The 14,883-nt window shown below is 38.9% G+C and overlaps 1 protein-coding gene across 1 annotated transcript in view; it reads right to left on the bottom strand.

The window, feature by feature from the left end:
* SORCS3 (sortilin related VPS10 domain containing receptor 3) overlaps window positions 1–14,883 on the bottom strand; it is a 900,280-nt gene that overhangs the window by 32,812 nt on the left and 852,585 nt on the right. The window contains exon 24 of the mRNA XM_060242676.1: window positions 3,728–3,827. Coding sequence (XP_060098659.1) covers window positions 3,728–3,827 — 100 coding nt within the window. The remainder of the gene's footprint in view (window positions 1–3,727; window positions 3,828–14,883) is intronic.

Consider the following 14,883-nt stretch of genomic DNA (forward strand, 5'->3'; position numbering starts at 1 on the left):
ATAGCCACTGATGGACCTCTGCTCCATATTTTTATCTAAACCCCTCTTGAAGGTGGCTATGCTTGTGGCCGCCACCACCTCCTGTGGCAGTGAATTCCACATGTTAATCACCCTTTGGGTGAAGAAGTACTTCCTTTTATCCGTTTTAACCTGTCTGCTCAGCAATTTCAACGAATGCCCACGTGTTATTTTCAATTTTGAGGACAGGTTTTGCAACAGAAAACAACAGAATTTTACAGTTTAAAGTGAGGGAGATTCCACCAAAAAACTGTTTTACATGTCACTTCTTCTTACTCTCCCCCCCCTCCCCCCATTTTGATACCTGATAGCTGAAATACTCCTGGAATTCTAGCAGATAAATTTTTGTTACTCATGGAATTTGAGGGTGTTTGGGGTCATTGAGTGCACACCCCTATTTAGAACACTGATTTGCTGAGCAGGAATGGAATTCTTTGAGTTCCTTGTTCTTCTGCATCATAAGATTTCTAAGAAATGAATCCTTTCTCTGGGAAATCTGGTTGGCCACTATAGGAAACAGATAATGAATTAGATGGACCACTGATCTGATACTGCAGGTCTTATTTTAGATTATTAAATTATCCCAATCCTGTTTACACATTTCTCAGGAAAATACAAAACCTTGCTTTATTATAAGGCATCCTTGCAGAGGAACAGGCAGTGTATTAACCTGAACATCCTGTTCTGGCACACCAAAATAACATTGAAAATCCATATATTATTTCATCCACACATCTGCAACTAGGGATAGCACTGCTTCCAGGCATGCCCACACTTGAGCACCTCTCCTCTTAAAAATTAGCTACTATTCAAAACTGAGTTATTTGAATCTGGATCTCCTACTTTGCACTATAGTGACTCATGAAACATTATTCTTTTATTGTGTATCATATGAGAGCTAGTGGGATATCATGGAAGGTAATGATTACAGTTTGGACTCTTACAGTGTTACTGATCCTGTTTAAAATCCTTGTTTTATTATGACACTTATTAGATGACCTTGTGCCAGTTGTTCTCTCTCAGTCTAGCCTACCTCACTAGGTTGAACTGGAGAAGGGTTAAAATGGAAAAGAGGAGAACCTTGTGCTCCAGCCTGATCTCCTTGGAGGAAGAATAAGATAAAATTGAAACAGCTAGATAGAAAGTCTCCCTAAAAGGATTATAAATTTATAATAAATAATTTACATTGGTGGTTCTCTCTCTCTCTCTCTGAATAATTGTTGTACGGTTATTTCCCTTTACAGAAAGCCAAGCAACAGGCATAATACTTTTCTAAACCAAAATCTGATAGTGAAATTCGACATAGAGTTTAAAAATGCAGAGGCTCTTCTTTTTTTAAAAAAAATCTCATTATTGTCATTCTCCAATTAAGAATTCTTTTTTTTTTTTGTCTTGCCTGATTTTGCACATTATTCCAGAAAGCAATCTGCTTCTCTTTTACATCAGTTCTGATAACTTAAATTAACCAACATCAGAGAACATAAGAACCACTACATCAGAACAAGGGTCCATCAAGTCCACCATTCCTTTTTCTAGCAGTGCACAGCTGCCTTTCTGCATGTCCTCACCATCTGGTTTTCACAGGTATTCTGCCTCACATAGTTGAGGTTCCATTTAGCTGTTATAATTAAAAAGTGTAGATAAATTTCTGCTCCATGGATTTAACCCTTTTAAAAATACATCTAAACTAGTTAACATCATCACATTTAATGGCAGTAAATCTCCTAAATTTGCTATATTTTAAATAAAATACTGGTACTTGTTTTGCTTTGTTCCGAACAAACTGATGATTCAGTTCTCTAGATGATGCTGAGGGCTACAGTTATGAGAGGGGATCTCTCTCTCTCTTCATTCTTTCCACACCATTAATAATTTTGTAAACCCTCCTATTTTTCTAAACTAATCCCCCCAACCTTTCCTTGTATGAAATATATTCTAATCTGAATCACTTTAGTTGTTCTTCTCTGTAATTTTGTAAGTGTATTTTATATCCTTTCTGAGATGGCTCAACCCTATCTGCTCAGTACAGTACAGTGTCTGTACTGTTGGAAAAGGTTACAGCTCTTCCACCTCTGCTTTGAATGATATTTGTCTGTAGGTGTTACAGAGAGAAGTGGGCTGGAGTCACTAGTGAAACTGACATCATTATTTACTTTGGTAGTAACAATGAAACTTGCACTGGTTGAATGCAAGCATCTTCACTGTGTCACTTCAAGTTTCTTGTAGGAATCAGTTTCCAGATTTAGGCCTTACTTGCTGGATCCCATTGCCTTTTCTTTATGTGCAATTATTTTATTTCTTTTATTTGACTTGTCTGCTCGAAACAATAATTTGAAGAACTAGTCCTGATCCAGATTTAATCTTAGTACTAATCCATCCTCTCAAAGAGTGCTGTCTATAACTTAATATACATAGATTTAATGTGTGGTGGAGCATTGAAAGGTTTGTCTCCCACTGAATATGGAACTCCACATTTTATCAGCGTGTATTAACCTGCATTGCAGCATGCTATGTATCTTTATTGACAAAAGTCATCCATCTTTTGTAGTAGTGGTAATCTAGAGCACACATACTTATAGCCTTCTAGTTTGATGTTCATGATAAGAGGTTGTGGAAATGTTATAGTCAAACACTAATAATGAGGCTTCAGTTTTTTTAAGAAACTTCAGTTTGGAAGAACTGATTAGTTAGATTGGAATTTGCCCTCCCTCTGGTTTTGGCTTTCTGAAATTTTACATATCTAAGGGTGCAACTGTGAGAGTGCTCTGAAAGGGAAGCATCACCCTATTCAATGCCCAATGCCAGAAGACAAAGGCCCTTTCTATACTTCCTGCCTACAGCAGCTTTGACCCGCTCTTAATTTTGCTTCACCTCTTGAATACTCTAGATTGTCTTTATAAATTCTTAGTTTGCTCCTCTCTTTCATCTGTTTATGCCACCAGGAGGGGAGAAGAATGTCCTGCCTTGTCTCTAGCTCATTTGCTGGCTCTCTGTCTCTCACTTACACTCAGCCAGGCAGACAAGGCTGGACACATTCTTTTTTTCCACAAACCCCAGACAGAGGAGGGGGTGGGAATCTTGCTTGCCAGGTTTATTGTCCAGCAAGTTGTAATCCTCCGTGGCTTGAAATTATACCAGACATGCTTTTTAGTACATTTTTTTAAATGAAACAAACAGCACATGAGAAGCCTTCTTTGGAAAACCTATCTGTTGTTGAAGTTGCACCATTCTCTTTTCACAGTGGCACAACCCACCCCTCCAGCAGCCCTTTTCCCTCACGATGCACTACACATCGCAACAGGCATTGGATGAGGGGAGGAGATCCATCCTGTAGGGTGAAAAATGGGCACATGATTGCTAGGGGTAATGGGAGGATTTAAGCACTGCAAGGAAACAGTTCTAGTTCAGGAAACTTTGAAATCTAGCCCACAGCAAATGAAAGGAGTGAGGCAACAGCACTTTGAGTAGATCTGGAACAATCAGGAACGGACAGCTGATTGGACCCAAATAGATACAGAAGGAGGAGGAAAGTGCAACAGGAAAGGAGGGGTGAAAACTGAATGAGATGTGGAAGGGATTTTACAATACGAAGGAAAACAGCAGTGAAAGAGAGGCAAGGCATAGATGTGGAAAGGGCCAAAGAATTCTTCACACTTTTTTCACAGGCTAGTATTCTTTACCATGCACTTTAATGCTTTTGTCAGCTTACCTAACGTTAGTTGGGTGACATACACAATTACTTCCACACCAGGCTTCAACTCAAACTGTACCAGGTTCTGGTTTAAAGCACTGAAGAGGATTTCAACTGCCTAAGGAAACAATTTAAGATTCTTAATAAATATCACTACTAAAGCTATAAATGCATTCTCACATACACATATCCAGATGATTTATGTCACATTTTATACATAGAGAGATGCACTTTTTCCATAAAAGTTTGCCAAAGATATTCCTACTTGATACAGCCAAGTATTACAAGTTTGATTCCCAAATAAAATGGATAAAATTATATATTTCATTTGACCAGTGGCCTTTAGCTTAAGGTCACAGCTTCACGGTTGGAGGAGGTCTTATAGGCAATCTAGTCTGATCCATCATTTAGTGTAAGATCTAAAGCTACAGTTATTCTCACAAATGAATGCCTAGACCAGGGGTGTCGAACTGAATTTTTTTGAGGGCTGGATCTGATATATATGAGACCTTGTTGGGCCGGGCCATGTTGGGCCAAGCCATGTGTATACCTATTTACAATTAGACAGCAGAGATATAAACTTTATAAAGGACACGATTTTTTAAAAAAAACTTAAAACGTGCTTAAAATGTTAGCACTCATTTGTCTTAAAGGTTCTTTCTTTGTATTTCTGCCACGGGATCCAGGGAAGGGGCAAAGGAAGCTGTGGCTCTTTCCTTCCTTCCCCAGGGAACTGGGAGGGAGGAGCATCAGCCAATAGAAGGAAGAGAGACTTGGCTCAGTAGCTCTGCTGTGCGATTGAGAGAGCCTGGAAAAACAAGCTTTGCCTTCCTCCCCAGGGGAGATGCTTAGCCAATGGAGAAAATAGAGGTTTTGCTCTGTAGCTCTGGTGCAATTGAGCAAGCCCGGCAAAGTGAGCTGTGATATAGAAAGAAGCAAGAGAGAGGGAAAAGGTAGCAGATGACAGCCAGTTGCTCGGGGGCCTGATAGGAGCCCTCCAAGGGCCTGATTCAGCCCCTGGGACTGTATGTTTGACACCCCTGGCCTAGACTCTGCTTGAAAATCTCCAGCAAAAGTTACCCCCCCCCCCCCCGCTTAACTGATTCTATTATCTTACTACTGTTACTATTAGGAGGTTCCTTGTAATTTTCTCAGTTGCTCCAGAAGACCAGGTCTTCATTTTTTTCTATGTGATAGCCCTTCAGATATTGGAAGAAAGTCAGCATGCCTCTCCTCAGTCTTTTCTTCTCCGGGCTAAACATATCCAGTTCCTTCAACCTTTCCTCATAAGACAAATTTTCCATAACCCTGCCTATCTTTATTTGTCAAGCACACAAAGAATCCTGTGTGACTCAAAACACTTTCATGACCTTCACCAAGAAAAAGGTGGCCCAATTAGTTACATCACCTTCCTTATTTTGTATTCAATCATCCTAAGGAATGAGGGATGTGAAAGTCTTTGCCAGGAAGGAAAGCTAGATCACAAGCAGAATGTTCCATGAATACTTCTGAAGCCCTGATATTTATTGTTTATGACTGCATATTAATAATCATGCCTTTTGATCATTTGATCAAACCTTATCACAAACCTAAATCCCTCACAAAAATCACTGGGGCCGATTTCCCACTCACCTTACGCAGCTCTCACATTCTTCCTCTCAGCGGGGCTACCTTCCGATTTCACACTATCTGTCCCAGGGCTGCAAGTAATCTGTCCCAGGGCAGCTCTCACATTCTTCCTCTCAGCGGGGCTACCTTCCGATTTCACACTATCTGTCCCAGGGCTGCAAGTAACGTCAGTGCTTTCACGCAGCAAACAGAAGCCTCTAAAAACCAGCTTCTGTTTGCTGCACAAAAGCGCTGATGTTACTTGCAGCCCTGGGGCAGATAGTGTGAAATCAGAAGGAAGCCCTGCTGAGAAGAGGAACGTGAGAGCAGTGTAAGGTGGGTGGGAAATCGGTCTGGATCATGGTTCATAAACTGAGGTTCATACCCATCCCTATCAATGACCCTCCCACAATCCTCAACTTTTTAAAGGAGATTTGTACAGCACATGGTGGGAAGCAGGGGGAGGGGAGGAGTGAGAGGGATCACTGAAATTACTTACATCCTAACAGCTGTTAGGCTGAAATAGGTGCAAATAATTTCAGTGATTCCTCTCACTCACTCCTCCCCCCCCCACTTCCAAGCTTTAGAGCATGCTGCAGGAGGAGAAGGTGATCCCAGGATCTGCATGTGGTGGGGAGGGCTTTCCCAGGTGTGGAAAAATCCTGACTGCCATGGCTGTGAAGTGGCTGTAATACGCTTTGAAGTGCACCACAGGAGGAGAAGCTGATCCCAGGATCAGCATGTGGTTTTGGCTTCTGGTTCTCCCAGTTCTGAAAACCACAAACCAATGTTACAATTACAAAGTTGTAATTTCAGGAGAACTCCAGGCCTCACCTGGAAGTTGGTGACACTGCATGTAATGTGTAGTTAGGCTCTGTCAGGGAAGCCCTTATCTTTCATTATAAGCTCTCTATCTACAACTTGAAGGTGATAATAATATAGGGTTGTAGTAAGCTTTACCCCGATGAAATCCAGTGGATATCTAAAGTGCAAAATAAAGGCTAAGAATCAATACAGAATTTATATTTTCAGTTTAAAAGGGAACCATCAAAAGGGGCAGATTTTTCAGTGAAGTCTTTTCATTCCCCTCACAAGATCACAAACAAAGCTTTTGGAACTGATTAACTTATTTAATCACTGGTTAAGTTCTCAATGGAAACTTTAGCACACTTGTACTATTGTTCTCAGCTCTGATCTTGCCATACTATCACAGTTCTATTCATCACTGTAATTACCTATTTATTTAAGTGAATGGACACTGGAAATTCCAAATACAATCTGCCCTCTATATCCTCACTCAGTATGCATTCCTGTGCAGAGTTACTCTAGTCTGAGCCCATTGATTTGAACTGGTTAAGACTTGAGGAACTCTGAATAAGATTGCACCATAAACTGATCCATAAAAGGATCTTCAAGGTATCTTGAAATAATAGAAATAGTGGCCTGCAGTGCCTAACTTGGGGCTGTGTGGGAAAGGGGAGAGTGGTTTTGAATGGAGGGATCAGTTTCAATTGGTAAAACTATATACCCTGCCCCTGCAGAGCTGATAAAAATATAAAATATTCAAAAGATAGATGTTAATAAAATCATGAGAAGGCTATTTTGATTAGCAAAACTACATAGGAATGGAAGAATTAAAATTCTTCTGCTCTCACCCTGCACAACCCCAATTTGAACTGAGTCCCAGTGGAGCTAATCTTTTCCCAAACATGCTAGAAGGTTCCATTGATAGAGTCTTATCTAGTAAAAAACCACAAGCCTATATTTGATTGAGATCTGGAACCAATCCTAGTCCATTCAAAAGTATGTTTGCATGAAAGGTGTGATTCCAACATAGTTTTCTCCCATTCATGGGTTTCAAATGTGCATACATACATTATATCTATACGCATATTGTATCTAAAACATAATATGTACATTATTTCTAAGACTGTGGTACTCGGTGTAGCTGAAAATCAATGAAAATCAATGAAAATTTGCTTGGTGCAAGCCCCACAGATTAAAGTGTGATCTATATCCAAGTAAATATTAATAGGATCAGGTTGCAGTGTCTTTGGAAAAATTACATACAAAAATGAATTTTGAGCTGGTGCTAGAAGTCAAGGCTTAGATCCTAAGCAGCTGACAAAGAGTTACAATTTTCTTGTCTACTCTACTCTTTCTCATTGCAGCCATCTTTGCTCCTCCAAAAGGTGGTTCTTTGAGTCAGTGGGCCCAAAGAAACAATATAGAGGGCAAACTGTAAAGTGAGAATTAGTTAAAAAAAATCACACACACCCCTCCTCTGCAGATGAAAAATCCATTCCATTGGAGGAGTTGCTGTTGCACTTATGGAACACCACCTTAGGTTACAAACTCAGATAGGCAGGAGAGAACAGAGGATCTGTCCTTTCATCAGTCTGGGAATTTTGGCAAATGTAGCTTATCACTAGACGAAGAGTTGGTTTTCATACCCCACTTTTCTCTTCCGAGAGCCAGTTTGGTGTAGTGGTTAAGTGTGTGGACTCTTATCTGGGAGAACCGGGTTTGATTCCCCACTCCTTCACTTGCACCTGCTGGAATGGCCTTGGGTTAGCCATAGCCCTGGCAGAGGTTGTCCTTGAAAGGGCAGCTGCTGTAAGAGCTCTCTTAGCCCCACCCACCTCACAAGGTGTCTGTTGTGGGGGAAGAAGGTAAAGGAGATTGTGAGCCTCTCTGAGACTCTTCGGAGTGGAGGGCGGGATATAAATCCAATATCATCATCATCTTCTTCTTAAGGAGTTTCAATCTCCTTCCCATCCTCTTCCCACAACAGGCACCTGTGATGTGGGGCTGAGAGAGTTCTGAGAGAACTATGGCTAGCCCTAGGTCATCTAGCAGCTTTCATGTGGAGAAGTGGGGAATCAAACCCCATTTTCTAGATTAGAGTCCACTACTCTTAATCACTATACCATACTGGGTCTCATTAACCTCCACTGAATTTGATAGACCTTATTACAGAAATCGTCCACTGGTGAAAGAAAACAGTAGGTCCAGTGGAATACTAAAGAGGCAAGCAGATGATTGATCCTGCCTGGCCAGGGGAGGAAAACTTCTGTGTTTTAAAGAAGCTTGTGGCTGAAATTCTAAACTGTAACAGGTTAGTGAGACAAGATCTTCCCTTACACAATCCATGCTGATTCTTCCTCAATAGCTTTTGTTCATCAATGTGCTTACTAATTCCCTCTTTAATAACAGATTCCACCACCTTACTTGATATCGACATTAGACTGACCGGTCTGTTATTTCCTGAATCTCATCTGGAACCTTTTTAAAAATGGGGATTACATTAGCTACCTTCCAGTCCTCAGGAAAGGAGGCAGATTTTAATGATAGATTGCATATTTTTGTCAGGAGATCCACAAGTTCACATTGGAGTTCTTTCAGAACTCTTGGATGTATGCCATCTGGGCCTGGTGATCTGTCAGTTTTTAATTTACCCATCAGTCATACAACCTCCTCTCTCTTCACCTTAATCCAACTCAGGTCTTTTGACACTCCTCCCTAAATTGGCGGTTCTAGGGTGGGTAAGCACCTTCCATCTTCTGAGACTTCCGGGGGAGGAAAATGTCAAGCTGAGCTGCTTCTCATAATGGGAGCAGGCTGGAACTTCTGTTTGGGGTAGTGGAAGGCAAATTAATGCCTACTGCCTACTTTTCTCAGTCAGAGATTAGTCCAAGATATGCACAGGAAACTTTGAGGAGATTTACCTTAACTAAAAGGGAGTCCCGGGGGGGCTCCTTTGAGGGTTTGAGGGGTCTCAGGGAAGAGTTGCATATTCATCATCTGCAGAAGTTTTCAGAGTCATTTATTTGACATAAGCTCAACAGATCCTAACCTTCTTGGACATTGCTAAACATTTAAAGCTACACAAGACCGGTGGGAATTTGGATAACTGGAAGAGAAGGTACTGTTTACTATTTTTTATTCTGAGACAATTTACAGCTTAATGGAATAAATTTAAAAGGTGGGAAAGGAAAATTTAGAAAGTCTGGAAGAAGAGGGGAGGAAGAGGTGAAATTCGGACTTTATAAATATAAAGGACAGTGCTAAAAAGTGCAAAGGAATTTATTGTTTAGTCTACTTGTGGTTTTGGAAAAAAGAGCACCATCGTCACAGACCTGCAGCACATTCAAGCCGTACAGGAAGTACGTCAAGTATCGTGAGATCTCCTTGCTAGTGTGAATGAGACTTCGTGGGAACTAAAGCAGGAAGTAACGGAAGGAAAACCTACTCTAGGAATATACTACCATTGAGAAACATCGGCGGCCATTGCTGGGAGGTCAAAATTAAAATAATGTTTTTAAAGAATTTGGGGCATTAAAAATTGTTGGAGTTAACTGAGAAGAGGATAAGAAGATAAATATTATTGGACTTATTATTTGTGTGGACCTCAGATCTTTTTAAAAGGGGGAAAAATTGTAAGAAGCAGTAAAAAGTTTCGACTGCCATTTTGAAAGATTTAAAAACTTTAAAAATAAATATCTTGACTTTGGGGGCTCAGAGGATGGCGAAATTGGGCTTGTTATAAAAGGCAAGTCCTATTCTTTTGAATCTGATAGTCGAATTTGAAATTGGTGAGGTCCAATTTTTTGCTAAATGTCTGAACACAAGCAGCCCCACACAAGGGCTACTTCATTGGAAAAAATGCAGGACCAATTAGAGGCAATGGAGGCCAGAATGATGAAAGGTATGAGATAGGTGATAAATGAACTGAAAAAAGAAATTATTGCAGAGATTAAAAAAGACATGGAAGATCTCAGAAAGGAAACAGAGGAAACTTCTAAGAAAGTGCAGGAGGTAGAAGGGAAAATGAAAGCATATGATTCCACCTTGTTGAAAGTGCAAGAGAAAGTGACAATCCATGACTGCAAATTGATGGATACTCAGATACATCTGAGAGGAGTACCTGAAAAGGAGGATGGGAATTTAAAAGAATATATAATAAAAATAATTGCAGATTTTTTAGAGGAAGATCCTGAACAGTCTAAAAATATGTATGACTATATATACAGAGTGAACTCACTTTATGCCAAGAAAAATAATTTACCCAGGGATGTTGTTATAAAATATATGACAAAGGAAATGGTGGGAAGGATCATGAACAAAAACTTTGAAAAGACATTGATAGTGGGAGGCAGTACAGTGAGAATCATGAAGGAGTTGCCAAGGCAAGTGATAAATGACAGAAGAACATATAAAAATTTGACAGAAAAATTGAGAGACAATGGAATGTTTAGATGGATAATACCTGAAGGTTTGAGTTTTGAACTTCAAGGGAAAAGAATCACAATTACAAATGTGCAGGAAATGCATAGATTTTTTGAAGAAAACAAAGAATTTCCACCATGATGGATTACAAATTATTGTCTTGGAATGTAAATGGACTAAATTCACCACAAAAAAGAAGGGCAACATTTCATTGGATTAAGAAACAAAATTGTAATATAATTTGTCTGCAAGTAGTGCACATTAAACAAAAGGATTACAAATTTTTATGGAATAAACAATTGGGAGTGGAATTTTTTTCATTGGCTGAACAGAAGAAAAAGGGAGTGGTTTTTTATATTAAACAAGAATAGGTGCCAAAATTAGTGTTTAAAGATAAAGATGGAAGATTTGTAGCAGTAGAAACAATATTAAATGGAAAGAAAATGTTGTTATTGGGACTGCATGCGCCTAATGGTGCAAAAGATGCTTTTTAAAAAAGACATTATGCAACAGCTTGATGAACTGACTTATGACCAAGTTTTGAAAATGGGTGACTTTAATGGAACAGTTAAGAACTTATTGGATAGGCCTGGAGAGAGAAAAAATAATAGCAAGGAAGGAAAATTGCCAAAGTCTTTTTTTGAATTGGTTAAACAAGAAAATTTGGAAGATATATGGAGGAAATTTAACCCTGAGGTTCGGGACTATACTTTTTTTTCAGCAAGACACAAAACTTTTTCTAGAATTGACATGTTGTGGGGGACTAAAGATTTAGGTCTTCTAACAAAGAAAATAGAGATTCTACCTAAAATTGGTGCTGATCACAACCCAATAATGTGGATTACAAATTGTCCAAGAAATTGAGAAGATGGAGATTGAATGAAGATTTGCTACAGAGTAAAGAAACAGTGACATACCTAGAAAATGAATCTAAAGCTTTTTTCCAAATGAATGACAAAGAGGATATAGAATCTGGGATGCCTACAAAGCAGTAATGAGAGGAATATTGATTACTTTGAATAATAAAGATAAGAGAGCAAAAGAAAAACAGTTGTTGGACATTCAAAATGAAATTAAAAAAAAGAAAGGGGAGTTGAGAAAAAGGCCAGGGAAAAAGAAAATGTTAAGGGAAATTACAATATTACAAACTCAAATTAGATATTTGCTAAATAAAGAAGTGGAATGGAATTTGAAAAGACTTCAGCAGAAATCTTTTGAGGGAGCAAATAAATCGGGAAAGTATTTGGCTTGGCAATTGAAAAGAAAAAGATATAGAAGGATTAAGAATAAAAGGATTTACTTACAAATACAGAGCTTTTGCTGATGATATAATGTTTATAAATGAAAACCCCGTACAAGTTACATCTTTGTTGTTAGCTAAAATACAAGAATATGGGGAGTTGGCGGGACTTTGTATTAATAGAGAGAAATCAAAAATTTTGTGTAAAAATATGCAGAAGAACAAGCAACAAGAACTACAGAGACTAACGTGCTGTGAAGTCACCTCCAAGGTAAAATATCTGGGGGTGGAGATAACAATGAAGAATATTGATCTGTTTAAAAACAATTATGAGAAGTTATGGCGTAAAATGGATGAAGATACATTAAAATGGAACAAGCTTAATTTGTCATTGTTGGGTAGAACAGCTGCAATTAAAATGAATATCTTACCAAGAATAATGTATTTGTTTCAAACTATTCCTATTGTGAAGGATAATAAACAATTTGATAAGTGGTGAAGAAAAATCTCAGAATTTGTATTTGCTGGGATGAAACCAAGGATTAAAATGAAAATTTTGACAGATACAAAGGAGAGAGGTGGGTTTCAACTACCAAATTTAAAATTATATCAGGAAGCAATTTGTTTAGTGTGGATAAAAGAATGGATAACGTTAAATAAAACACTCTTACTGCTGGAAGGTCACAGAAATAAATTTGGCTGACACGCCTATTTGTATTATGGAAAAAAGAAGATGGACGGTTTTTTCTCTCACCATTATAAAAAAAATTGTTAAATACATGGATGAAATACAAGAAATATGGAGATGAGAGAAGACCGTTATGGATAGTGCCAGCTGAAGTAATAAAAATAACAGCTGAGATAGGTGAAGAAAAGTGGTTGTCATACAAACAACTATTAAAAATTCAAAGTGGCAAAATAGAAGTGAAAACTGCTGAAGTGTTGAAGCATAAATATGATTGGTTTCAAATGCAACAAATAAAGAGCTTTGTGGAGAATGACATTAAAACTGAAAGAATAAGAAAAGACAAACGGAAATGGAAAAAGTTCTGTTTGGAGACAATGATAAATTAATTTCAAAAGTATATAAATTACTTCTACAATGGTCTACAGAAGATGAAGTAGTGAAACCTCAAATGGTTAAATGGGCAATTAATGTAAACAAAGAAATACAGATGGAAACTTGGAATATTTGTGGAAGAACTCTATGAAACTTTCAACATATCAGAGTATTAAAGAAAATTGTTTTAAGATGATGTATAGATGGCATATGACTCTTAAAAAACTGTCAAAGATGAATAATAAGATGCCGGACAGGTGCTGGAAATGGAAAAAGCATGAAGGTTCTTTCTACCATATGTGGTGGACTTGTGAAAAAGCTAAAATGTTTTGGCAGATGATACAGCAAGAAATTTCTAAGATTTTGGGATATGAATTTAACAAAGTTGCAGAGACTTTTCTGTTGGGATTACAAATGGAAATATTTCCAAAAGAAGATAGAACTTTAATCTGGTACTTGCTCTCAGCTGCTAGGGCATTGTATGCGCAGTTGTGGAAGCAAGAAAAAATACATGTAAAAGTTATGACATGGAGTGAAATGGATAAGTTAACAAGAACTTTAAGAGACTATGATTTAGAAGTATTTAAGATGGAGTGGAAGAAGTTCAGAAGATATGTAGAAAAAGAATGAAAGATAAAAGGACATTGGACAATCTTTGATAATGATTAAGTATAAGTGGGAGCAGATTATGAATTTTGGTTCTTATTAAATAGGGGTACCTTTTATAATGATGTTTTAATTACAGTACACTGGCGGGGGTCAAGTAATGGGGGGAGGGGTAGGTAGAAAGTAATATATGGGATAGAGAAAAAAGCAGTTATTAATGATATAAGAAATTGAATCTATTGCCATATGTTACTAACAAAAATTGTTTGGAAAGAGCACCTTCCAACTTCCAAAGTGAATACTGGGGCAAAAAATTGCATCTAGTTTCTCTGCCATAACCTTATCATCCTTTAGTAATCCATTTACCCTTTGGTCATCCAAGAGCCCCACTGTCTCCGTTGCTGATTTTCTGCTTCTAATGTATTTGAAGAAATGTTTATTGTTGATCTTTATATATTTTTTGCAATATGTTCCTGAGAGCCAGCTGCTTAGTGTACTGGGAGAACCAGGTTTGATTCCCCACTCCTCTACATGCACCTGATGTGACTTTGAGTCAGTCATAAATTCTTTCATAGCTGTTCTGGAAAGAGCAGTTTCTGTCAGAGCTCTCAGTCCCACCTACATCACAGGGTGTTTGTTGTGGGGAAGGGAAGGGAAAGGAGATTGTAAGCTGTTCTGAGACTCCTTTGGGTAGTGAAGGGTGGGGTATAAATCCAATCTCTTCTCTTTATAGTCCCTTTTTGCCTGTCTGATCACTGACTTGAAGTTTATTTGCCAGAGTCTGTGCTCCCTTTTATTTACTTCATTCAGACTAGACTACCAATGCTCAAAGGAATCCTTCTTACCTTTTACTGCTTCCATTATTTTGTTAACCATGCAGACCTTTTAAAATACTTATGGATGATTACAGATGGGCAGTTTAAGCTGCCCCGGGGATGGCAGGTGAGCGAATCTAAATAGCATGTCCAAATGCACATATCTGCCTGCTGTCCCGGTCCCATACTCATCCTGCCCTGGTCCAGCTGGAAGCCACTGCAGAAAGGTACAACTTCCAAAATGGTACCTAATATCTGAGGCAGCTCTGAGGTGCCTCCCCAGCCATCTGGATGGCCGGGGAAGCACCTGGGGAGTGGCAGACAGGCACATGAGCGCTCTGGATGCTCCTCCCGGGCACCCGCAACCCATCCTTGTTCCGGGGGTGGGCTGCGTGCCATCTCCACCCTTCCTTCCCTGTCCTTCCAGTATAATTTATATCCAGGAATCACTGTATCCCATGGATTATCCTCATCCCACCAAGTTTCTGAAATCCCCACAATGTCTATGTTCTCCTCTGACACTAAACATCCCATGTCTCCCATTTTACCTTGGACACTTTTAGCATTTGCATATAAACACTGATGTCCCCAGACATGTGAGGCCTGCAACCTCCCT

The sequence above is a fragment of the Heteronotia binoei genome, chromosome 6 (assembly GCF_032191835.1).
Source record: "Heteronotia binoei isolate CCM8104 ecotype False Entrance Well chromosome 6, APGP_CSIRO_Hbin_v1, whole genome shotgun sequence".
Taxonomy (NCBI): domain Eukaryota; kingdom Metazoa; phylum Chordata; class Lepidosauria; order Squamata; family Gekkonidae; genus Heteronotia; species Heteronotia binoei.